Source organism: Mercenaria mercenaria, chromosome 19 (genome assembly GCF_021730395.1).
Source record: "Mercenaria mercenaria strain notata chromosome 19, MADL_Memer_1, whole genome shotgun sequence".
Lineage (NCBI taxonomy): Eukaryota > Metazoa > Mollusca > Bivalvia > Venerida > Veneridae > Mercenaria > Mercenaria mercenaria.
Window position 1 is genome coordinate 16,149,763 of NC_069379.1, and position 27,110 is coordinate 16,176,872.

The 27,110-nt window shown below is 35.7% G+C and overlaps 2 protein-coding genes and 1 long non-coding RNA gene across 3 annotated transcripts in view; 2 read left to right on the plus strand and 1 right to left on the minus strand.

Moving 5' to 3' along the window:
* LOC123542121 (thioredoxin-like protein 1) overlaps positions 1-4,120 on the plus strand; it is an 88,890-nt gene extending 84,770 nt beyond the window's left edge. Inside the window, exons 7-9 of the mRNA XM_053530946.1 lie at positions 61-139; positions 1,664-1,768; positions 2,800-4,120. Of these exons, the coding sequence (XP_053386921.1) occupies positions 61-139; positions 1,664-1,768; positions 2,800-2,829 (214 nt within the window). The 3' untranslated portion in view covers positions 2,830-4,120. The remainder of the gene's footprint in view (positions 1-60; positions 140-1,663; positions 1,769-2,799) is intronic.
* A 7,091-nt stretch (positions 4,121-11,211) lies between these two features.
* LOC123543100 (uncharacterized) lies at positions 11,212-16,051 on the plus strand. Its single transcript, XM_045329164.2, has 3 exons — positions 11,212-11,352; positions 12,476-12,541; positions 15,184-16,051. Exon 3 carries the CDS (start codon positions 15,190-15,192, stop codon positions 15,730-15,732), a length of 543 nt encoding a protein of 180 aa, XP_045185099.2. The 5' UTR covers positions 11,212-11,352; positions 12,476-12,541; positions 15,184-15,189; the 3' UTR covers positions 15,733-16,051.
* A 7,472-nt stretch (positions 16,052-23,523) lies between these two features.
* Positions 23,524-26,894, minus strand: LOC128551135 (uncharacterized). The gene is made up of 3 exons (XR_008368644.1): positions 26,359-26,894; positions 24,734-24,875; positions 23,524-23,803 (listed from the first exon to the last, which is right to left on the minus strand). It is a non-coding gene; the product is annotated as an uncharacterized LOC128551135 (long non-coding RNA).
* Positions 26,895-27,110: the final 216 nt, after the last annotated feature.

The window sequence follows — 27,110 nt, forward strand, 5'->3', positions numbered from 1 at the left end:
TAGAGCATTTTGGGAAATAGACGTAAAACCTAAAATCTGTCGCACACTTGTATTTTTCAGCCTGACACCGGAGGACACTGAAGAGGGAAAATTGGTTCAGCTTAAATATGTTAAATTCCAAAATGTTTCAAATATAACTGTGAGTATTTTATAGAAGTTGTCTATTTTATTTTCCTACTGTATACACACTCTTTTTGGTTGCCTAATTTGTTGTTTGCTTGCATAATTTGTTGGTGACTAGATACCAAAATATATTTCATAGAGATAAAATCCGTTTATTCTATTTAGACAAGCATAGAATTTTGAGCATGGGAACATCCTGAACACTATAAAAACTGCAGTACTTGTATGAATTAAGTAGTGATCCAACTCAGTATGAAAACATCAGTGTTATGACAGTCATTTTGTGATAAAGTAGCATTAATGAGCCACACCATGAGAAAACCAACATAGTGTGTTTGCGACCAGCATGGATCCAGACCAGCCTGCACATCCACGCAGTCTGATCAGGATACATGCTGTTCGCTTTCAAAGCCTATTGTTATTAGAGAAACCATTAGCTATATTTATTTCTGTCAGTTATTTGATAAAGACTATATATACTTTATTTCCAGGGTTTTTCTTTTACCAAGAGGGGAAGAGGTAAAGTCAATTTTTGGGGACAACTGTGTGATTTAAAAGAAATTTTTTGAGGGGAAGGGGTCTGTAAACAGCCCCTATTATAGAAGGAAAAAACAACTCTTTATTTCATTTATCTGATAAAGAATATACTTTATTTCATTTATCTGATAAAGAATTTACTGTATAGCGGGTTATTTCTGCGTTAAAAATATTCTGCGTTTTGGCCCAAAAAAATGTGAAACAAATTTCTGCTTGTTTAATTTCTGCGTTTTCACTTAAAAGGAAGAGAAATTTCTGCGTTTTCAATGCCAAGGAGGAGGTAATTCCTTGCATGATTGGACGTTGTGAGAATAATAGCTTATGAAAATAATAAACTAAATTACTGGTAACTGCAGTAAAGTATCTTTGCACATTGTAGGATATAATAACTTGCAAAATGAAGAAATATAAGTCCAACAACAATAAATTATTGCACAAACAGCAACTGCAAACTACGGTATATATATAATGGTTACACTTACGTAAAAGTTACTAAAGTATACCTAGTTTAGAAGATCGCCACAAGGGATTGATAAGAACAACACAAGTGAAATTCACAGTTTATTTCATTCACAAAAGAAAAACGTTTTCTGAGTGATAAGCAGTTAGGACTTTGATTGACCATCACACCTAATTATCATGATCATACCATTATTGGTAATTGTTAGATGGCGACAGTAATTTTCAATAGTTAGACCAGGCCATTGTGAATTTCGGGTTACTTCGGGTAACGTAGCATGAAACAACGTTGGTGAAATAAAAAATGTAACATAGCGTGAAACAACATTCATTTGGTGAAATAAAAAAAAAAGCAGATTTTTTATGTTTTAAATTTTTGCTGGATGAATATTCTGCTGGAAATACTTGATTCTACTGAGAGACTGCAGAAACGCAGAAATATTGCCTCTGCAGAAATAACCCGCTATACGGTACTTTATTTCATTTATCTGATAAAGAATATACTTTATTTCGGTTATCTGATAAAGACTATTATTTATTTCAGTTATTTATAAAAGACAACTTTGAAGGAGGGGAGGTTACACAGTTGGATTACCTTGGTTTTATTGGTACACCTGTAGGTGCAACCAATATGAGTGATTTTAAAAGGGTAAGATTTTGTGAGACTTTTAGAGTTTATGATATCTGCATTGTTTGTAGGGTCAGGGCTGTGAGTTTCCATCTACCACTCTTGAGGTTGGGAGGCCTCCATGGCCAAGTTCCTGACTTCAAATCACTTGCCTGTCACTGATGTGGGTTCAAGCCTCACTTGGAGTGTAGATTTCATCATGTGTGTAAACCATCCAGCTGGCCCACTGAAGGTCGTTGGTTCTACCCAGATGCTGGCCCATGATGAAATAACGCCCATAGAGGCACCACCATGAAAAGCTAGAAAGTCAATGTATGACCTATTAATTGTATCAGTGTGAGGTTAAAATTAACAAATAAGTTATAAGGTTTGAAGATGTTCAAGTTTTCGGGAAAAATAAAATGAAAAAGAAGGTAAATCGAAAAGTGGGATTAAAGTTTATACATCTGAGCTGCTATTGTGAAGTTTTAATACTTCTTTTTCATAGTACACAACATTCCTGTTATCTCAGTCGGCAGATTTCAAGATGTGTTTTTTTTCATTGAAGCAGTGGTCTTCATAATGACAGAATACCTTTAATCTCAAGTGGTGTACCATACATGTGTGGGATGTTTCAGCTAGGTGGAGAACTTGTAAGTGCCGAGTTCAAGATTGTAAAACTGAGTTTGGATGAGACAAATCAGAAAGCAGCCTCTTCATTGGTCAATTTCTGAATACAGATTTGAATCAGCCAATCAGATGCTAGAACTCTGAAGACTGGTCTTCAAATTCGTTTTATATCCTTGGTCCCAGGTTATGGAATGCAGGTATTTTGAAATGTTAAAACATCTTGTTTTTGTAGCATGATGGTATTAAAGGCAAACAAGAAAACCTTAATGACCAAGGTCAGAGTTCACAGCTTAAGCATCTGATTGGCCGGCTGAGTGCTCAGTCCACAAATTGACCAATGGCAAGGTTGTATATTGAAACTGGTCTCTGCATGCTGTTCATGTATTTTGGATATGATATTTTTGAACCACACTTGTTAAATACTTCTTTCTTTTGCATTTCAGGTAGCTGGAAAGAAAGGGGAAAGTCACTGACATTGTGCAAAGCATGGACTCAGATGTGTCTTTGTGTTTTAAAAATTAATTTATCATAACGTTTATATTTCATAAAAGCTCAGCGATCAGTTTCTGTGAAATAAAGTCTGATCTGAGTCAGTTATCAAATAAACTGATTGAATACAATGGAATATATGAATAATGAAAATAAAATGGTAAACAGTTATGTAAAACAGGATAAATGCTGATTCTATGTATCCATCATGTTTCTTAAGTGTAATGTTAGTTGTGTCTTAAGTGAATTAACCATGAATTTTGAATATAATGTGTAATCCATCCATTACATAAAAGGAATATATTTTGTTTATTGTGCCTGGCTTCTAACTTCATGATTTATTGCTGCCACTAGATAATGGCAGATAATTTGTATCCATCAAGTAAAATTTGTCTAAGTGAATTAAGCGTTAATTGTATCATTGTCGTATGGTCATGAATTATCTTTATTAAGGAGAGGCTTTATTTTGGTCATGGTTGTATGTAGGACTGGGACGATTACTCGGTTAATAACATCCGATTCGATTACTAGGTGAAACTGGTTTCAATTTTGCAAAACCAGTAATCGCTCCCAAACAATAAACATCACTTCGTAGAAGTCGTACTTATACATTTCATTGGCTAGCACATAGATCCACATTATATTTCCGCTAAAACAAATCAACTTTAACATAATCAGTAGTTTCAGGTTTGCCCGCCATGATATGCTTAAAATAAAAAAAGACCAAAATATGACTTATTAATTGTTACACTGCTTGCAAACAAGAAAGTTGGTAACTTCTTAATGAAGTCAGCTGCTTGAAGTACCTTGATACGGCCGTTATGAAAGAAAACAGGCTTTTCAACATGGCGGCCGATTAACCGGTTCAATTCTATTTCAAAATGATTAACCGGTTTTAAAATTTTGAAATCGTCCCAGCCCTAGTTGTTTGTAGAGATATAAAACATTGTCTGAAGAATTTTTGGAAATTAATAGAGTTTTCATTTTCAGCAGTATTTTAACTTACAACCTTGGCAAATGTCTTTGACACCTGCATACCATTATATACAATATACCCACCCTTGGTAAAACTTCCTCCTCAAATTTGCCAAGACAGTCAGTGTCTCTGGAAATTTCCCAAACAAGTTCTGATATTTTTTACATAAACATGAGTCTTTGTAATTTAATGGATCTACATGTATGTAACAAAATTTAAAAAGGGATTTAGAATAAAAAGTATGTGATTTTAAGTCTACATCTCATAAATTTTGATTATTTAAAAAACTGTTGTGTGTTCTTCTTTTCCTTCTTATGTTTTAAGTATTTAAAATACAATCAAACTTCATTCGCTTGAACTCTGATAATTTGTACACCACCGTTTGTTCGAACTTGTCGCCAGGTCATGGCAATACCTCTGTTAATGATTTTTGTTCATTGGCTCGAACTACTGATTACTCGAACAAATTATGCTGGTCCAATCAAGTTCAAGCCAACAAAGTTCGACTGTATAGTATGAAGTTAATATTTGATACGAAAAACATTGACTCATCTTTACCTCATTGAATAAAAATTTCACAAAATATAATTTGATTTCTAGCTTCACTGTTCGAGTTAGAGATATTATATTATATCTTACTTGTTACAGTCATTTCTCAGAAAAATATTTAATGAATTTATCTTTCTCGTTTAATGTAGCTTCAGGACATTTCGTTTTCAAAGTAAATAATATGTTCCGTTTTATTCCATTTATTTAAACAAATATCAAAGCTTAGAATACTTGCACAAGTATTCCTCATCTAAATGTTTTATGGAAAAGTCATTGTGCTTGCAATAATTATTCTCATTATTCTGGATAGTGGTGAAATACAGATAAATAGCTGAAACAGTGTTCCTTTCATAGACCAGTGCCAACACCTTTAAATTTTACATTTAGATATATAGGTTACGGGGTTCGTTTCCATGTTAACATTAATTTAGTTCAAGATATCACTTTTTTTCAACTGAAGTATGAGTAAGTTTAGAGCTTAGAACCAAATTATTAATGGAAATGAAAAAAAAAGTATTACAAATGACCTTGCATCCAGCTTTATTCCAAAAACAGTTACCATCTTCCATTTTCTTACACTCGCATGTTATTTCAGTATCAATATAAGTACATAAAATATTGATCATTATTCAAAGAATATTTTGGGTGTTTTAAAACAGCTCAAATAAAACAGGATGCTCAGAATTACCTACTTCAATGTAAAAGCAATTAATTTTGCGCGGTAACTGACGTCGATGTCGTCATTTTAGCACAACAATGTTTTGTAGTGTTCTACGGTAATTAATTCATTATTTCAGAATTATTTAAGAAATAATATATCTCCTTTAGTGATTTGTTGCTGAATAAATCATTGGAGTCCAGATGCTAAGGAATTATATCACGAGTGCGCAGCCCAAGTGATATAATAATAGGCATCTGAACGACAATGATTTTATTCAAGAGCAGATCACTAAATGAGATATTATTATTTCGATTCTAACACGTTACCAAGGATTTTAAAGTATGTCCTTGACGACATTCATTAAATTTTTACCGCCCGCTTAGCTCAATAAGGAGAGCGTAGATCTACGGTTCTCGGGGTCGAGAGTTCAAGCCCTGGGTGAGGCGTATGTTCTCCGTGACGATTTGATAAAAAACATTGTGACGGAAATCATTCGTCCTCCACCTCTGATTCATGTAGGGAAGTTGGAAGTTACTTGCGGAGAACAAGTTTGCACTGATACTGAATCCAGGAACACTGGTTAGGTTAACTGCCCGCCGTTACAATTTTAGCCCACCATCATCAGATGGTGGTCTATTCAAATCACTCTGCGTCCGTGGTCCGTCGTCCTTCCGTCCGTCCGTCCTTCCGTTAACAATTTCTCATTATTGCATCTTCTCGGAAACTACCAGGGGGATTTTGACCAAACTTTGTCAGAATGATGTATTGGTACCCCGTGTTGTGTCCCCCTGAAAATCAGACTGGTTCAACAATTATTTAGTGAGTTATGGCCCTTTGTTTATTTCTATAATTTACATAGATTTATATAGGGAAAAACTTTGAAAATCTTCTTGGCCAAAACCACAGAGCCTAGGGCTTTGATATTCGGTATGAAGCATCATCTAGTGGTCCTCTACCAAGATGATTCAAATTATTTCCCTGGAGTCAAATATGGCCCCGCCCCGGGGGTCACATGGTTTATATAGACTTATATAGGGGAAAATCTTTGAAAACCTCTTGTTCAAAACCACAGGGCCTAGGGCTTTGATATTTTGTATGTGACATCATCTAGTGGTCTTCTACTAAGATTGTTCAAATTATCTTCCTAAGGTCAAATATGGCCCCGCCCCAGGGGTCACATGGTTTACATAGACTTATATAGGGAAAAGCTTTGAAAATATTCTTGTCCAAACCACAAAGCCTACGGCTTTGGCATTTGTAATGTAGCATCATCTAGTGGTTCTCTACCAAGTTTGTTCAAGTTATCCCCCTAGGGTCAAATATGGCCCCGCCCTGGGGGTCACATGGTTCATATAGACTTATATAGGGAAAAGCTTTTAAAATCTTCTTGTCAATAACCTACAACATTCAAATTTGGGACCACATGTATGGTTTTGAGTGGCAAGATGAACCTTAACAGAGTTGACCTTGATTTGACCTAGTGACCTACTTCACATTTCTGTAGCAACAGCCTTCAAATTTGGACCACATGCATAGTTTTGTGCACTGAAAAAAACTTTGACTTTGACATGACCTAGTGACCTATCTTAACATTTTTGAAGGTACAGGCATCAAATTTGGACCACATGCATAGTTTGTGTTCCGAAATGAACTTTGACCTTGATTTTGACCTAGTGACCTACTTTCACATTTCTCAAGCTACAGCCTTCATATTTGGACCACATGCATAGTTTTGTGTACCGAAACAAACTTTGACCTTTACATTGAGCTAGTGACCTACTTTCACATTTTTGAAGGTACAGGCTTCAGATTTGGACCACATGCATAGTTCTGTGTTCCGAAATAAAATTTGACCTTGATTTTGACCTAGTGACCTACTTTGACATTTCTCGAGCTACAGCCTTCAAATTTGGACCACTTGCATAGTTTTGTGTACCGAAATGAACTTTGACCTTAAGATTGACCTAGTGACCTACTTTCACATTTCTGTTTAGACCACATGCATAGGATTGTGTACCGAAACAAACTTTGACCTTGACATTGACCTAGTGACCTACTTTCACATTTTTGAAGGTACAGGCTTTAAATTTGGACCACATGCATAGATTTGTGTTCTGAAGTGTAATTATGTCTCCCCCCACTCTGGGGGAGACATTGTTTTTGCCCTGTCCGTCCGTCCGTACGTCACACTTCATTTCCGAGCAATAACTGGAGTACCATTTGACCTAGAACCTTCAAACTTCAAAGGGTTGTAGGGCTGCTGGAGTAGACGACCCCTTTTGTTTTTGGGGTCACTCTGTCAAAGGTCAAGGTCACAGGGGCCTGAACATTGAAAACCATTTCCGATCAATAACTAGAGACCCACTTGACCCAGAATGTTGAAACTTAATAGGATGATTGGTCATGAAGAGTAGATGACCCCTATTGATTTTGGGGTCACTCTGTTAAAGGTCAAGGTCACAGGGGCCTGAACATTGAAAACTATTTCCGATCAATAACTAGAGAACCACTTGACCCAGAATGTTGAAACTTAAAAGGATGATTGATCATGAAGAGTAGATGACCCATATTGATTTTGGGGTCACTCCGTCAAAGGTCAAGGTCACAGGGGCCTGAACATTGAAAACCATTTCCGATCAATAACTAGAGAACCACTTGACCCAAAATGTTGAAACATCATAGGATGATTGATCATGAAGAGTAGATGATTCCTATTGTTTTTGGGGTCACTCCATCAAAGGTCAAGGTCACAGGGGCCTGAACATTGAAAACCATTTCCAATCAATAACTAGAGAACCACTTGACCCAGAATGTTGAAGTTTCATAGGATGATTGGTCATGTAGAGTAGATGACCCCTATTGTTTTTGGGGTCACTCCGTCAAAGGTCAAGGTCACAGGGGCCTGAACATTGAAAACCATTTCCGATCAATAACTTGAGTACCACTTGACCCAGAATGTTGAAACTTCATAGGATGATTGTATATGTTAAGTAGATGACCCCTATTGATTTTGGAGTCACTCCATTTAAGGTCAAGGTCACAGGGGCCTGAACATTGAAAACCATTTCCGATCAATAACTAGAGAACCACTCGACCCAGAATGTTGAAACTTCATAGGATGATTGTTCATGCAGAATAAATGACCCCTATTGTTTTTGGGGTCACTCTGTTAAAGGTCAAGGTCACAGGTGCCTGAACATTGATAACCATTTCCGATCAATAACTTCAGAACCTCTTGATCCAGAATGTTGAAACTTCATAGGATGATTGAACATGCAGAATAGATGACCCCTATCGATTTTGGGGTCACTCTGTTAAAGGTCAAGGTCACAGGAGCCTGAACATGGAAAACAATTTCCGATCAATAACTTGAGAACCACTTGACCCAGAATGTTGAAACTTCATAGGATGATTGAACATGCAGAGTAGATGACCCCTATTGATTTTGGGGTCAGTCTATTAAAGGTCAAGGTCACAGGGGCCTGGTCATGTAAAATCATTTCTGGAAAATAACTTGAGAACAACTTGACCTAGAATGTTGAAACTTAATAGGATGATTGGACATGCAGAGGTGATGACCCCTATTTATTTTTAGGTCACTTGATCAAAGGTCAAGGTCACAGGAGCCTGAACAGTGACTTGAGAACCACTAGGCCAATAGTGTTGAAATTTAGCGGGATGACTGGACATGCCAAGTAGTTGATCCCTATTGCAGCCAACCATCAATGTCTCTTTGACTTTTGCTCCTGACCCCTATTGACTTCTTGCCTATAGGACTTTGCATTGGGGAAGACATGTGGTTTTTACAAAAGCAATTTCTAGTTTGACCTTGATTATGACCTAGTGACTTGCTTTCACATTTCTCAAGCTACAGCCTTCAAATTTGGACCACTTGCATAGTATTGTGTACCGAAATAAACTTTGACCTTAAGATTGACCTAGTGACCTACTTTCAAATTTCTCAAGCTACAGCCTTCAAACTTGATGCACATGCATTTTGTGTACAAATAACTTTGTCTTTGAAATTGATCTAGTGATCTACATTCACATTTCTCAAGCTACAGCTTTCGAATTTGGACCACATGCACAGTGTTGTGTACGGAAATGAAATTTTACCTTGAGCTAGTCAATAAGTCTTGAAATTTGGAACACTCAAAAATGGCACATTGGTGGGCGCCAAGATCACTCTGTGATCTCTTGTACTGAAATACTGTTGAAAAACGGCTAAAAACCCAGAAAAAAACAAACAAATGTTTGCCCGTTTTCAAAAGGTTTCTTTTCCAGCGCGCTGCAATGCCGATTGAAGCTATGACGTAAGAATTATTTCGTCAGAAAATAAATTGTTATATAATAATTTACTGTTTTCAGCCTTTTTTGTTGGAAATGAATCGAATGCTGTTAGAATTTGCCATTACGCATCAGATCAGACACAGGTTAATGGTCATGTTTCAGAAGAATGAATAAACAAAAACATTGCACAAAATCCTCAAATTTGTTCCTGGTTGGGCATGCGCACATACAAATATTAAGGTATACTACCTCATTCAGTTCTACATGCAAATTCATCTCGTGGTAACCATAACATGTATTGGATTGCAACTTCATGCAAGACTTCCTAGACATTGGACCTACTGAAGTAACAAAATGAGATAACTGTTGGTTGATTTGAGTTAAAAGTATGGCTCTTTTCCATCAAAGAAAAATTAGTTAACATTTAGCTTGCAATATAAACCCAGCTATACAATAAATCCAGCTGTATTGCAATAACTTCACACAAAGCATCCAAGTCATCTGACCTACTGAAATTTATGATACAATATGTGCATTCGCCCTATTCTTTTCCATTGAAAATTACTACGTTCATTTCGTATGTACAGCAAAATGCAAGGCGCGAAAATTGCTGAAACGCTGCTTAGTGATATCGGGCCACTGTTTTGACGATGTCCGCATATAGTCTGGGAGAACGTTCCTTAGATGACGTCGCAGTTGTTCCGTCTGGTGAAATGATTGGCCGAGAAGCTAATTTTAATGTTAAATGCTTAAAAATGTGTGCAATTTATTATAATGTTGTTTACAAATGGAAGGACATATGATGTAAATATAAGAAATGAAACATTTTTGCGGTGTTCATGCGAAATGAACGACAAAATAGGATTGGCCAATTAAATATCAATCGACGCATGGATTTGCCGAACCTATTCTGTCATTCATTTCGCATGAACACTGAAAAAATCATTTCGTAATTGTAATAAATATATCATTTGAATAAGTCTTGACAAATTATGGCCCTTATTTGACTTAAGACTTGTTGACTATTCTTATGGACATCATTTATTATGCCCACTTTGGAGATGCAGAGGTATATTGCTTTGCACCTGTCGATCGCGCCGGTCAGTCGGTCCATAGAGCTAATGGTTTCCACCCAAAACTTGAGAAACACTTGACCGTTAACCTTCAAACATGCTAGCATGATTGGGATTATGAGCAGATGAACACTACAGCTTTAGGGTCAGTAGGTCAAGGTCAAAGGGACCTGAAACTTTTAAACGGTTGCCGCCCAACAACTTGAGAACCACTTGACCGAGAAACATTCAAACTTAAGGGTCAGTCAACTTGACCTCAACATTTAAAACTGTTTCTGCCTGGTAACTTGAGAATTGCTTCAAGAACCTTCAAACTTGATAGCATGATTAGACGAGTCCTATTGTTTGCGGTCAGACAGTTGAAGGTCAAGGACACAGGGGCATGAACCTTGGAAGCAGTTTCCATTCAGTAACTTGAGAACCACTTGACCCAATATCTTAAAACTTGAAAGCATGATTGGATTACGAAGTTGATGATCCTTATTGTTTTTGGGGTTACTAGGTCAAAGGAGAAGGTCATAGTGATCTTGAGACTGAAAACTGCCCGCCGTTACATGACTGAAACACTGTTGAAAACGGCGTTAAACACAAAACAAACAAACAATCAATATTGATAAATACATGCTTCATATCGAATAAAGCTTATATAGCTTGTTGTAACTACATGATAAATAATATAGCTAACGTAAAATGCGATCTACGGCATAGATAAACATGATAATGCGCCAACCTCTACTATGGCTTTTTATCGGTAAATAGATTATGTTTAGTCGATCAAAGTAGATAACAACTTGTAAATCAATATTTTTCGGAAAATGAACAGGAAGTTTAGTCTATCGAATGTGCATGTGTAACAGCTTGTACAGATCAAAACTTCCCTGTACATTTTCTGATATCTTGTCAGTAAAATAGGTTTGATGCACGAAGAAATTTGAAGCTCAAATATTGAAGAAGATATGTAAGTATTCGTGTTAATACTTTCTTGAAATCATTTAACATGTCTTTATTTCATCTGAGATTTCGAAAAAAAAGATGATTTATTGTCATCACTTGATCGGCGTCGGTGTTGGCGTTGGAGTTGCCTGGTTAAGTTTTGTGTTTAGGTCAGCTTTTCCACTAAATAATCGAAGCTATAGCTTTAAAACTTGCAACACTTGTTCACCATCAATAGCTGACTCTATACAGCAAGAAACTTAACTCCATCCTGCTTTTTGCAAGAATTATGGCCCCTTTTGGACTTTGAAAATATGAGATTTCTTGGCTGTTTTGCGTTTAAGTCAACTTCTCCTTAACGGTCAAAACTGTTGCTTTAGAACCTGGAGCAGTTATTCGCAATTAAGAGCTGACCCTACACAGCAAATACCGTACCTCTACATTCCTTTTTGCAACAATTATGGCCCCTTTTGACACTCTTTTGAGACATTTTTAGCCCACTTAATTTTTTTGGGAAAAAAGAGTTATTTCATCACTGGATTGACGTCGAAGCTATTGCTTTATAACTTGCAACACCACTTGTCCCCCTACAATAGCTGATTCTGTACAGCAAGAAACGTAACTCTGTCTTGCTTTTTGAAAGAATTATGGCCCCTTTTGGACTTAGACAATATCAGATTTCTTGGTTAAGTTTTACGTTCAGGTCAGCTTTTCTCCTAAACCATCAAAGCTTTTGCTTTAAAACTTGCACCACTTGTTTAACATCAAAAGTTGACTCTGTACAGCAAGAAACATAATTCCTGCTTTTTTCCAGAATTATGGCCCCTTTTGGACTTAGAAAATATCAAATTTCTTGGTTAATTTATGTTTAGACCAGTCAGCTTTTCTCTTAAACTATCAAAGCTTTACCTTTAAAACTTGCAGCACTTGTTTAACATCAAAAGTTGACTCTGTACAGCAAGAAACATAACTCCTACTTTTTGCCAGAATTATGGCCCCTTTTGGACTTAGAAAAATAGAAAATATCAGATTTCTTGTTTAAGTTTTGCGTTTAGGTCAGCTTTTCTCCTTAACGGTCAAAGCTATTACAGTTTATGTTTTGCGTTAAGAATGATAACGCTACCTTAGAAGTTCTTTTCATTTATTAGGTTTTGCTCTACACGCACTGGCATGATTAAAGTTACAGTGACAAGGAAGCTTGCTGATTCATTAAGGTATGTTATTTATTCTTCTGCAATATTGAAGTTTTTTAATATAATCAAAATTTGAAAAGAAAAAGCTTGTTATGTTTTGGAATAAGTAATCGATCCTTCACTTTTTCTGTATGTAAAATTGTTCCATGATTTGTTTCTTTTTTATTGTTCCAGTGGATATTGTTTGCTTTTCAATATGAATGAATTTTTGATAGGCTATGGCAACAAGAAGAATTTTCAAATGGTATATTTTTAATTTCACTGTATGTGTCGAACCAAGAGCAATTTCAGCTGAATCTAAGATCCATCTGGTAAACTTCAACTCAGTTTTTAGCTCACCTGTCACAAAGTGACAAGGTGAGCTTTTGTGATCGCGCAGCGTCCGTCGTCCGTCTGTCCGTGCGTCCGTAAACTTTTGCTTGTGACCACTCTAGAGGTCACATTTTTTGTGGGATCTTTATGAATGTTGGTCAGAATGTTCATCTCGATGATATCTAGGTCAAGTTCGAAACTGGGTCACGTGCCATCAAAAACTAGGTCAGTAGGTCTAAAAATAGAAAAACCTTGTGACCTCTCTAGAGGCCATATATTTCAAAAGATCTTCATGAAAATTGGTCAGAATGATGCTATCTAGGTCAAGTTCGAAACTGAGTCACGTGGGGTCAAAAACTAGGTCAGTATGTCTTAAAATAGAAAAACATTGTGACCTCTCTAGAGGCCATATATTTCATGAGATCTTCTTCTTGAAAATTGGTCAGATTGTTACTATCTAGGTCAAGTTCGAAACTGAGTCACGTGGGTCAAAAACTAGGTCAGTAGGTCAAATAATAGAAAAACCTTGTGACCTCTCTAAAGGTCATATTTTTCATGGGATCTGTATGAAAGTTGGTCTGAATGTTCATCTTAATGATATCTAGGTCGAGTTCGAAACTGGGTCACGTGCGGTCAAAAACTAGGTCAGTAGGTCTTAAAATAGGAAAACATTGTGACCTCTATAGAGGCCATATATTTCATGAGATCTTCATGAAAATTGGTCAGAATGTTCATCTTGATGGTATCTAGGTCATGTTCGAAAGTGGGGGCACGTGGGGTCAAAAACTAGGTCAGTAGGTCAAATAATAGAAAAACCTTGTGACCTCTCTTAGAGGCCATATTTTTCATGGGAAACTGTATGAAAGTTAGTCTGAATGTTCATCTTTAGATATTAGGTAAAGTTCGAAAGGGGGTCACGTGCCATCAAAAACTAGGTCAGTAGGTCAAATAATAGAAAAACCTTGTGACCTCTCTAAAGGCCATATTTTTCAAGGGATCTGTATGAACGTTGGTCTGAATGTTCATCTTGATGATATCTAGGTCAAGTTCGAAACAGGGTCATGTGCGGTCAAAAACTAGGTCAGTAGGTCTAAAAATAGAAAAACCTTGTGACCTCCCTAGAGGCCATACTTATGAATGGATCTCCATAAAAATTGGCCAGAATGTTCATCCTGATGATATCTAGATCATGTTCGAAAGTAGGTCACATGCCATCAAAAAGTAGATCAGTAGGTCAAATAATGAAAAAACGTTTTGACCTCTCTAGAAGCCATATTTTTCATGGGATCTGTATGAAAGTTGGTCTGAATGTTTATCTTGATGATATATAAGTCAAGTTTGAAACTGGGTCAACTGCGATTAAAAACTAGGTCAGTAGGTCTTGAAATAGAAAAACCTTGTGACCTCTCTAGAGGTCATATCCTTGAATGGATCTTCATGAAAATTGGTCAGAATGTTTACCTTGATGATATCTAGGTCAAATTTGAAACTTGATCATGTGCCTTAAAAAACTAGGTCAGTAGGTCAAATAATAAAAAAAACTTTGTGTCCTCTCTAGAGGCCATACTTTTCATGGGATCTATATAAAATTTGGTCTGGATGCTCATTTTGATGATATCTAGGTCAAGTTTGAAACTTGGTCAACTGCGGTCAAAAACTAGGTCAGTAGGTCTAAAATTATTAAAATCTTTTGACCTCTCTAGAGGCCATATTTTTCAATGGATCTTCATGAAAATTGATCTGAATGTTCACCTTGACGATATCTAGGTCATTTTCGAAACTGGGTCACGTGCGGTCAAAAACTAGGCCAGTAGGTATAAAAATAGAAAAACCTTGTGACCTCTCTATAGGCCATATTTTTCATGCGATCTTCATGAAAATTAGTGAGAATGTTCACCTTGATGATATCTAGGTAAAGTTTAAAACAGGGTCACGTACCTTCGAAAACTAGGTCAATAGGTCAAATAATAGAAAATCCTTGTGACCTCTCTAGAGACCATATTTTTCAATGGATCTTCATGAAAATTGGTCAGAATTTTTATCTTGATAATATCTAGGTCAAGTTCAAAAATAAACGTCACTATGTCAAATAATAGAAAAAACGACTTCATACTCAAAACTGGGTCATGTGGGAAGAGGTGAGCGATTCAGGACCATCATGGTCCTCTTGTTCTATTTGAAATCTGAGAATTCAGCTAGTATCTGATGAATATCTATCCTGCAGTAAAAATTGCTACTTGTTGAAAGAGTGATGTCACGCCTCTTGCCTCCAGAATGACAGTCACAAGTATAACACCTGGTAATACTTTTACATGTTTTTTTTCATGCAGTTATAAATTGTCTGTTTTCAGATAAAGATGGATCCAGTACAGTCTTTAAAATCGTTTCCATTGGAACTTCTTGGAATTGCTTACAATTTAAATTTATCAAAAGAAACCAAACACATCAAAGAAATCGAATCGCTGTCAAGGAGGCTTAAGGCTGTAAGCAACACCATAGCCATTCGTTACAGCGCTCAAAAGAACGAGATTGAGAGTTTAAAATCAGAATTGCAGAAAATAAAGCAAGAGAAAAACAAACTAGCAACAAAAATGTCTATGATACAAACTGAAAATGGAAAACTTTTGTTTGCAAACAATGCACTGAAAAGGAAAGTTGAGAAGCCTGACAATGAAATTAGTCAGATGCAGACAGAGGTAGAGACAGCTATGTCTCAGAATTTGTTTACATTACAGTGTGAAGACATCTTTGAAGATGACTTTCCTAGTGATGCAGAAAAACAGAATGATGCAGGAAATGAGAATGAGGATGTTCTTGATCCAAAAACAAGAGAAACAAAGAGAGCTGCTGAAGGTGATGAAAACCAAGAGAAGAAGAAAACAAAGACTGAGGAAAACTGAATAATTATCCATTGATAATTATAATTAGACAAACACTTAGTTCAGTAGTAAGTTAATGAGCAAACACTATGTGTTAAAGCAGTGTTATACCAAAGAACAGTAATTATCCAATAATAATTATAATAATAGGACAAACACTTAGTTCAGTAGTATGTTAATGAGCAAACACTATGTGTTAAAGCAGTGTTATAACAAAGTACAACGTCTTACTCTTTTGTAATGTTTTTTTTCCTTTTATAAATTACTTATAACATAGTTGAGGAAGATTTCTGTGTGTGAACTGAAAATCAATTATTAATAGAAAGCATTTCATATATCAGATGACATCCATTGGCAGTACGTAAGTTCACTTCAAAATGGTGCTGGATTTCTAAAACCAAATTTAATTTAATTTGAAAAATACGTCAAAATGGGTATTGTTGTTACTGTTTAACTACTAGTTTCACACTTTAATAGGCTAGTACAATTAATTTATAAACATGTCTCCAGATTGCTTACATTTGAAGATGCCATGCAAAAAAATTAAATGTTTATCAGGACAATCGGTGCCTCAATTGCTCTAGCCTATAATTGTTATTAGTCACTTTTTATATGTTATCTGTTTGAAATAATAATAATGGAGATATTTTTATAACTTACAGACCCAAAAATGATATTACAAATTAACAGTGACATTGCAGTTCACAGTGAATTCCAGATGGCTTTAACAGTTTTTCAACCAATGATGGCTTCGTAGAAGACATACATTTGAAAATCAATATACAATTTCCTTTCCTTGTTTGCAATAATACAATTTTGTATTTTAACATATTCTTGCTTGCGTTTTAGGGCATTTAGTGTTTTATGTAATATTTCCTATGCAAATGCACGTTCTTGTAATATCTCATATTCGTTCTCACACATCGGGGATGGGTGGGGGGGGGGGGGGGGGGGGGGGGGGAAGACATATTGTATATACCATGTTTATAATGTATGATAAACAATAAAAAAGACAAGTCTATGACATTCAGATGTATAGGCACTTGTAATTATCTCAGTGTCTTTTTTTCCAGATAAGGGAGGCATTGATTACCTTATCGGCAACCATGGAATACACATTTACAACGGAAACATACACCAGTGCAGCAAATGATTCAAGGAGTACAAGGCCGGAAGTGGACTTTCTAAACATATTTGTCTTTTTTTGTGAATGCTGTCGAAAAATCTGCTCTTCAACGCAGCGAGTGAAAACACATCTCTGTAAATTAGATTATTCGTGTAACTGCTGTAAAAGTACCTACCAAAGTGAACGTCTGTTACAAAAGCATAACTGTAAATTCTGCAAGAACTGTAATGTGATGTACAGTGCATACCAAAAACCTTGTTCACACAAATGTGAGAAAGGTGCTGACAGATCTCAAACATGTACTATACACAGTGACGTGCTACTGTATGAATTTAGAACTAGGACATTTTCACCAGTGAAGTTCAGTTGGCAGATTTCAAAATGCCGAACATTAAATCTTCAACTTGTTAAACAGTCAACAGCTAGTGTAAGAAGTATGCAGACTCTACGTGAAACATGACCATTATCCGGAGAACTAATCAAGGGAGATGGAAACTGTTTTTCTTTGTTCCCTTTCTTATGTAATTACCGGCAGTGTGAACCAGAGGCTTCAAACTTAGCAAACAATTATTGGTCAAAAGCACACCGTACCAACTGAAAGAGTTATGCTAACACCTGAGCATTTGCACATTACCTGTCAAGATCCAGAATGACACAAATGTTCAGGGGGCAACCCATGAAAGAAATATTTGATGCGGGACAACATGGTACACACTAAAAATATATATTTTAAAAAAGAGTTGGCGAAGAATGGAAGTGGATAGAATGTAAATCACATATATCGAGCAATAGAATTCCTCCTTTGTCCAAATATAATGATGTGGTTTTTAAAGATCAGCCAAAAGAATTGGACTTGACACATCTTGAAGAACGATTGGTGGCAGCCAGAATTCCCTTGATGTCTTTTTTTCATCATTATTTTGTGTGATATCAGACACAATGTCGTTTATCAAATAGTCACGGAGAACATACGTCCCGTCCGAAGATCGAACTCACGACCCCGCGATCCGTAGACCAACGCTCTTACCTACTAAGCTAAGCGGGCGGGCTTGTTTTGGGTGTATATTTTTCCAAAAAAAGCATATTTATTGACATAAAGATTGGTAGGTTTTTGGTGTCAGGGTGAGTTTGGGTATATTTCACATAACAGTGTGTGATTTGAGTGCAGTTTATGGTAAAAACTTGATTAGAATATGGCAAAAAAAGCTCAAGCAAGGAAAAGTGGTCAAAAATGATGTCGCGACAGCTTTTTTCCAGGGAAATTTGGCGCGCTAGCATATGTTACTGAAAAATCCATAAAACCTGAAAATTGATTGTATCAAAATGAAACTGGCATTTTTTTCAAGTATTTAGGTTACTGGTACAATTTAAATGAAAATAACACATTTTGAGTATGAAAAAATTTCCTTTAAGGACGGATTACACCAAAACCCGGAAGTGACTACTCAGTGTTACATTGAAGTAGTCCAAAATGTAGTTCCGTGCTATGGATGAAATCTGGTATAATGAGTGACATGAGGAGGTGACAGTTAAATTTTTGGCTTATGTTTATTGCTTAAGTAAATTTTTAAAAAGATCTAGACCATTTTCATTGTAAATTTCTTGGAATAAGTTTTATTCTTTGCGAAAAATGTCTACCTACGTGTAATTGCTAAACGGCTGTTTTCATGGGGCATTTTTAGAGGGTGATGTTTTCCCGAACAGATTATTTTTCTTATATACAACAAAACATGTCAATTTTTTCTATTTTTGATAAGGAGACTTTGTTATACTAAATGACCATATAGGGGTTTTCATATCAATGAAATGCTCTAAAGTGCTGAAAATGAGGTCTGAATGACTGTTTTCTTATTAATATGAAATAAATAAGGAATTGAATTGGTAGAATGTAACCTCCAAAACTTTGGAATGAACTGCCGGTAGAACTACGCAAAAGTAAATGACTTTACACATTAAAAAAAAAACAACTTAAGACACTGTATTTCAGAGATTTTGCGGCATTATTTTAAATTTTTCGATGACTGTTTATAATTTGAAAACTGCAGGCGAAAGTTCTTAAATTTTTGTAAAAGGTTTTACATTTCAACATTTATATTTCCAAGGTTTGTTTAATTAAATGCACTTGTTGATAAGCGGCTCTATGGGTAGGGTAGTGTGTAGTATTTCTATATAGGGGTAAAATGACCTCAAGGGGAGGACTGCGGTCATGACTGTTTGTTACAATAGGGCTGTTATTATTATTATTGTCATTATTAATATTGTAATAATAAAAATAATAATTATTATTATGTACAACGCCATTGAATATCATTGTATAAAAACAAGCATTTAATCAAATTGTTCAGTTTCAGTTTCAGTTTCATAGAAATATCAGACTCAAGGGTAACTGTTTAGGTGGTAACGAGGCTTTGCCGAGTTACCGCAAAACAATTACCCAAGAGTCAGACATTTCAATCCGCATCTTCAACTAGTGATAGATTCTTTTTCTTGCGTGCCGTATTCTTCAATTATTAGAAAAATAAAAGGAAACGAATGCTTTTCTTTCCAGCACTAATATTATAATAGCGTATGAATTTACGCATTCATTCATAAATTGCAGCACGTGAGTCATCTTACACCCCGGGTGTAGGACGAGTTTTTCTAGCACCGGCAAAATGTCGGGAAAATCCTGTCGGACATGAACGAAAATTGTTTTGTTACTCTTGCTGTTTTTATCATTACAGGCAACGTCAATTCTGGAAATTTGTATTCCTCATCAGCCTTTTGATGGGTGGTTACATACAAAAAACAGTTGCTCTATACAAATATTTTTGGGTATGCATTCCTCTTTTTTAGTAGATTGTCAAAGTAATTGTCTTTTTTATAACTGATTCACTGATAACTGATTTACTGACTGGGATTATAGTGTGCCACCACGGTCATATCTATCAAGAATCACTTTTGTTTTTATTCGTCACATTATTACTTCACCATTTCTGGTTAGTGGAATTAATGCCCACTAAAACACTAGAGAATTATATCTTGGAAACAGTCATATAAAATGTGTGTCCCTTTAACATATATTAGATCTAGTTCGATAACGAACAAGTTCGGCTCAATTTGTCCAGAGTTAAGACAATTGAATTAGGCAAACAGCAAAAATTTACAGTGTCCATTCTAAGATTTTGCTCTCAGGTAGCACTTATTCGGTATATTGTCAGCAAAATGTAGGTCAAGTTTGGACCAGTATCTCCTGGGTTACTGCCCTTACGTTAGTTGTAAGTCAAAAATGCAAAACATCTTGCAAAACTTCTCATTTGGAGTTGTAAATATGTATGAATTTTGCGGAAGTTAAGAACGCTTTCTGAAATTTTTATTCGTTGATTTAGAATTATATAAAACATAGGCATTTCGGAAATGTGGGCATATAGTCGCCGTGTTGTCTATCCGCCATTTATCCTGGAAATACTTTACATAATTATATAGTCACCAAGTAACCCACAACTGTCGATTTAAATGTTTCTTTAAAGGTGGTTAATCAGATTTTCGTTAACAACTTTACCAACTGATCATTTATACTTATTTGTGTTCACCGAATTCTTAATACACGTCAGATTTTCACTGGAAGTATTTTTCTATCCTGGTTGCCCAACCAAGATAGCGTTATTTTAGCATTAATAGTATAAATTTGATAAACATATTTTGCCATAGGAATAATTTTAACATAAGCACTATTGTATTAAGTGTCGAAGATTTGCATTGACAAGCACATATTTTGTCAAAATTCATTAGAAATTGAAGTTTATCAAATTACTATTACCTCCCTTTGTCTGTCTTGGTTGCGCAACCAAGACAGATTGAAAATATATCAATTCCGAAGCTACACGCTGTTTTAAAACTTGCCTTTTTTTCAGATAGTTGAAATACTCCAATATATATCAAATGCAAATGTAAAACTAGAAATTATATTGAAATTAAAAGAAATAATCCACTTTTAAAACACTTATATTAAATGGAGATAACTACAAAAATTAAAAAAGGTAATAATTAAATATTTCTAAAAGGGATCTATCTCTATGTAACTGTTATTTTGTTCCTTAAATAAATCTCTAACACAGATGCGATTGACCACCTTTAAAATGTCAAGAATTTACTGATTATAATAAAAGGCTCAGTGTATTTACTGTTAATATTGATATCGTTGTTACGTTTTATTAAAATAAATATCATTTTATTCACTGAAATATGTCAATATCTGACAAAGACGAAAACTGAAGTGTGAAGTTAGAAGCAGACACCGATGGTATTTAAGTCAGATAGTGTAGTGTGTATAAATGTGTTTAAACGAATTGATTTGTCCTTTTTCAGGATGCTTCAAAAGCTGCAGTATCTTGCGGGATTGATTTGTTGATTATGTGGGGATTCAAATGACAACCAATTTAACGTCCGTAACTTTATAATGTGCTTTGCCAGCGAAATGCTGGATGCCGTAATTCAAAACAAAAAAATGAAATGTATCTTCGGCATAGGACTGGATGCTTATAGTTACTATAGTCAACATGGCATGCAAATTAATGATGACATGTACTGGGTTATTTTCAATGCCGTTTATAGATGTGTCCCTCTGCCGCCAATCATTTACAAGATAGAAAACATTGTCCGGTTCTTAAAAAGAATTTATGATCTTTATGTCTGCATCCATGGCAAGATACAGTGGCATGACCTGGATATATACAACCAATATTTTGATTTTCCGCAAAATTACCATCCTTACAGAAATAGAAACCACAGAAATAGAAAAGGACCTTGCATTGTTATGATAGTAGACATAAATGGAATAGTATACTGCCCTGAGACAGCGTGACCTCTTTATTCTTCAGTGCTGTCGCCGGCTTCGAAAAAGTTGCCCGGCGATTGGACACCGAGGGTGGGGGACACAGAAGTGGGGATTTTTTTGCCCCTCTGTTATCGGTGTACGGATGTGTCCCCTAGTTGGGATACCAGTAAGTGTGCTTATTAGGCAGAGCATTTTCGGTTAAGATTTTCATTCAATTTCATACAATTTTTCTAGGATAGATCTCTACTGTTAGAGTTGCAGCGCATTCAAAGTGCATAGACTTGTACTAATTACTCTAGCTACCGTTAATGTTGACTTACAAAGACTGTTGAGATCAAATAATCTGTGATCATGTTAATTTCTTTCTTCATACTGACACTGATATTTTCTCAGAAAACCATTTCCTGTCGTGACTCATCTCAGATATTGTAATTTTTTCAAGAAAGTGCTATTAAAGAGGATTTTATGGTAGAGGCATTTGTTTTGAAGGACTCTAACGACTGATGTCAGTCTACTGTTAATGCGGTCTATATGTCTACATTTTAACTGTTTTGTCAATGGAGAGCATGACATTTACTCATCTTTACAGGTAGAAGACCATGATAAATGATGAACTTAACTGTAAAAAAACACCGGTTACACTTTACTAAGAATATTTTCATTGTTTGCTTGTAACTAAACTTGTAGTCGTCACCGGTAATCTATATGGGCAACTCCTCAAGAAGGCTGCTAGTAATCAGTACTGCGGCGTGTGAAGTGTAAAGCATCAATATATGGGACTTTTATTTCAGCGTTAATAATTATTAGTTTGAGGAACGGGGGCTCGAACTCAAGACCCGTGGACTCGTTGTCAGACAGTGTTTCAACTGGGTCCGTTCTTAGGAATACTTCTGATAAATCCATATATATGCAATGCAATAAAGGTAGGCTACAGCTGGAGGATTTTGACGGGTTCTATTTTAAGGTCTTCCAATTTTTATATCACGAAACGAATATGGATAAATCATTAGACAAAGTACAACAAAAATATATAGCTCCTCACATAAAACATGTGAACATGCGTATTCATTGAATAACTAAGTTACTTCTTTTACAATTATTTACACAAATACTTTTGTATTGTTAATACCGTGCCTTTTGTTACCATTGCGTGTGAAAAGGAATCCCATTGCGGATAACATGTATTACACGTGTTGTATTATATAAAACTGACTAACCGGACGACCTTGTTAAAATACGAGCTGTCGTGTTCTTGACATGTTGTAATTTATCTAATATGATGCTATGATTACCATAAAACAATGTACTACAGAAGTCTAATTGCAAGGTAACCAGGCAATGCATATGGGAGTTGGTAACATTACTTGTAAGGTACTGTCTAATCTGACATATGATGCGTAAATTTGCGGATATACAGACATGAAATGAGAGTTTTACTGTTGTAATATATGTTCATTTTAATAAAGTCTAATACTGCCCGAGACTCTTATCATACTTTCTAGATTTTATCAAAGAGTCATTGCCATTCCTCAAAATATTAGCAATAGTTCAGGCATTATGCGTTGATTCGAAGAACATCAATTCTGTTTTATCAGCACTGAACTTGTGCATGCTACCGCGCATCCACGATACTGTCCTCGATAAGGGGCAATGCCCAACTCTTCTTTTGCAACTTCATTCGGCTTCAAGGACATGTACAACTAAGAATCTTTGGTATCATAGTAAACGTAAAGCATTCCATAGCATATATTTTAATATCCTTTGACCAACGGTTTAGGTATATATTATGTAACTTTTGAGACCCAGTATTGATCCCTACGTACGCTGTAAAAGTACTTCGTCACCATAGGCGTTAATAACTCATCATCAGGTGTCGGCCCGGTACAATTTCTCCTTCTTTGCTGTATAGTAAAACAAGCACTTTTGGACATGGATTGTGAATTTCACAACAAAATTGCAGCATTGACAGCTCTGTATTTCTGAAGAGTAATACTATCCCAGTCAATATATCACAGAAAAACACCACCATCAACGATGAACTTTTTTGCTACACATCAACGTATCTAGTCCATGTTAAAATTTCCCACTGACATCTGTCATGGCCACCAGTCTGGTGTAGTTTTTTAATCCTTCCGCACAGAAATGTAATCCTGAAAAACACACATAAAACAACTGTTAAAGACATCAGAAATGACAAAAAATGTACACAGTATCAATAAATACATTTGGAATATAACATGTCAAAGTAGGGATAGCGTTAAATTGGGAACTTCAAAATTTCAAAGAACTACTTTCTAGGATACAACGACCCGGAAGTACTTCTATACCGGGGTGACACCTAAATCTTATCAAATTTTTAATTTAGCCAAATTTTTCCCATAAAATCTTGTAACTTAGGGTTTTGCGAGAAAAGTTACACAAGACATTGTCATCGCAAAGAAAATTTTGTCCCGCAGAAACATTTCAAACATTAGACCTACTTTGCGGAGAAATTGGCTCGGAAACCGGAATTTTGAAGAAAAAAGGCACATTACAAATTTGCCTTCCTTCTGAAAATTTCAATCAGATTTTCATGAAATCAACTGTGATATCACTAGTTAATGCTTATAGTATGTTTTATGTAACTTTAAGCTTATTTATTTTGAAAAATGATGTATCAAAATGAGTATTTACTTTAAAAATATGCAATTTTTAGTAAAAAATGCATAATTTACCCACTACAATTGCAGAAAAATGAAACTTTTAATGATTGAAAGACCAAAACCCACAAGCAAAGACCAATATGTGATTATATTTATGACAATTACTGGAAGTAAAACAGATCAATACATCACAGCCTATCTTAAAATGATTTATTTCTTCAGCTAAGCCGAACAATGCCTGAAACGCCAAATGCAAAGCCGATCCGCGCCATCTTGGAAGCAGGCAAGTGCGGAAAGTCAAGAACTCCAACTGGAGCCAGACACAGCTCAGGGTACCCCTGAAACTGTCAAGCAGTTACTGACATTTTAGGCTACAGTTCTGACTAAAGACATTAGGACCAGAGGGCAATGCACCGGTGGAACATGTAAATCGCTTACCGAAAACTAGCCGTCATTCTGCGGTGTTACACTGGGAATCACAGCTTCTGCCCGCTCGACTTAATAGGTTGGTCTGGTTTATGGGTAGCTGCTGACTGGTTGTACGATTCTAAATTTCCTTCTGACATATGGAATTCATCGCCTGCAAATGACAAAAGAAAGATTGTAAACCGGTGTCGGCCTTTCTTGAGAAACAGCTGAGTGTGTGTGTATAGTTCTAAGTGTGATCAGGAACACCTATAGAAAAAAGTGACATAATATTCACAGATTGGTAACATCTATCATTTCTTTATCATTCTGATATCAACTGGTTCAGGAACTTTACAGGAAGTCTGTCATTAAAACACTGCAACTGAATAATTTTCTACATATATGTTAGCTGAAACAGTGAAAAGAATATTAAAATAACTATTACCAGACAACCTCTTTCAGCACAGACAACAAAGTATCTGAAATGCACATTTAAAAGAATTGAAACACATAAATGCTATGAAAAAAACAACATACAGAAAAACATGAATAAAAGTCCCAACAGGAAAAGTCCTATCTAAAGAATGAAGTAGAATGAATCGAGCAAAACTGAAATACAAATACCGTCAAGTTGTGTTTCCAGTCGGTACCAGGACAAATACATATTAAGGAAACTGCACGAGGCCGACCCAGGAAATCAGCCCCGTTAAATATTTTCTTAGTAACACAGACCTGCGTCGTAAACCTGAAAAGCAAATCAGAATAGAAGCATCCCATTCAAGGCAGAATGTATCTGACGACGGTCTGATGCGGGCTGAAGCTGAAAGCTCGGAATATGTTCTAAACTGAAAAAACAAATGAATAAATAAAATAATACACAAACAACAACAACAACAACAACAACTATTTTATCACACTGAAGCAACCTCCATGTAATTCCCTGTGTAATACAACCAATGTCCTGTCAGTGTAAAGAAAACTTGTTATACATTAATAATGCCGACAAATGCACTCGGCACACCGGTAAGCAATGTCCTTCAATGCCAAAATGCCGGTAGCACATTGGATTTGACTGAAATGAGAAAAATAATTATTTCGTGTAATATTAGTTATGCGTCTCATACGCAAGGGAACGAACATTCACGCAATTTCTTTATATCATATATGAGACGCCTGCTGACTGGCTTTAACATCAGTGTAATAACACCGTGACCGGTTCGAGATCCAGGCCCGACAAGCAATCAGTTTCTCCGACTCCTATTATGAAACCGACTATAGCCTCATTTATAAACCCGTCCGGTCCAAAATGTACAGCTTCCACACATACGACACTGTTCATCCACGGTCTACTGCGGCACTATGTAACATGTTCACATATATATACTTATAAATTCTTCGGAAAAGAGACGCTATGCGAAATAGAAATTTTTTTCAAAAAATTTAAGAAATTTAAATTTATATTTTTTTTCTTAAAATTAAAGTGAAAAACTATGTGTCTTCTTTTTATATAGCCTTTTTAAAGCTTCCTGCTTGTTCAGTGTCTTTGCACTATAGTAGAAGACTGACAAATCAAGAGGAGATAACTATTACTCAAATTTCAAAAAAATTCAACTACTGAATTTTTAAAATTTGAATAAAATTAAAATTTCACAAACCTTGGAAATATCCTTTTAGCCACTGATTTGTATTGTTATCAGCTACTAGTATGTGAAGTTTCATGACTGTAAACCCTATGGTTGCTGAGATATTCCACTTTCTGAATTTGCCATATAGGTGTCGGCCCGGTACAATTTCTCCTTCTTTGCTGTATAGTAAAACAAGCACTTTTGGACATGGATTGTGAATTTCACAACAAAATTGCAGCATTGACAGCTCTGTATTTCTGAAGAGTAATACTATCCCAGTCAATATATCACAGAAAAACACCACCATCAACGATGAACTTTTTTGCTACACATCAAAGTATCTAGTCCATGTTTAAATTTCCCACTGACATCTGTCATGGCCACCAGTCTGGTGTAGTTTTTTAATCCTTCCGCACAGAAATGTAATCCTGAAAAACACACATAAAACAACTGTTAAAGACATCAGAAATGACAAAAAATGTACACAGTATCAATAAATACATTTGGAATATAACATGTCAAAGTAGGGATAGCGTTAAATTGGGAACTTCAAAATTTCAAAGAACTACTTTCTAGGATACAACGACCCGGAAGTACTTCTATACCGGGGTGACACCATCAGACTTTACGCACATCATTTGATAGTGATGTCTCGGATAGACAAGATCTGACCATAGATGTTTTGTATGTGACTTTAGTATGGTGCTTAAGTGTAAGAGTGTGCCTAACGATCAATGGCGTCATATGCCTTGGGATGGTACAGTAGTGTTAGAACTTACACA

Excerpts from the sequence above, each read along its gene's own strand:
- LOC123543100 (XM_045329164.2), top strand. The coding sequence starts at position 15,190 with ATGGATCCAGTACAGTCTTTAAAATCGTTTCCATTGGAACTTCTTGGA.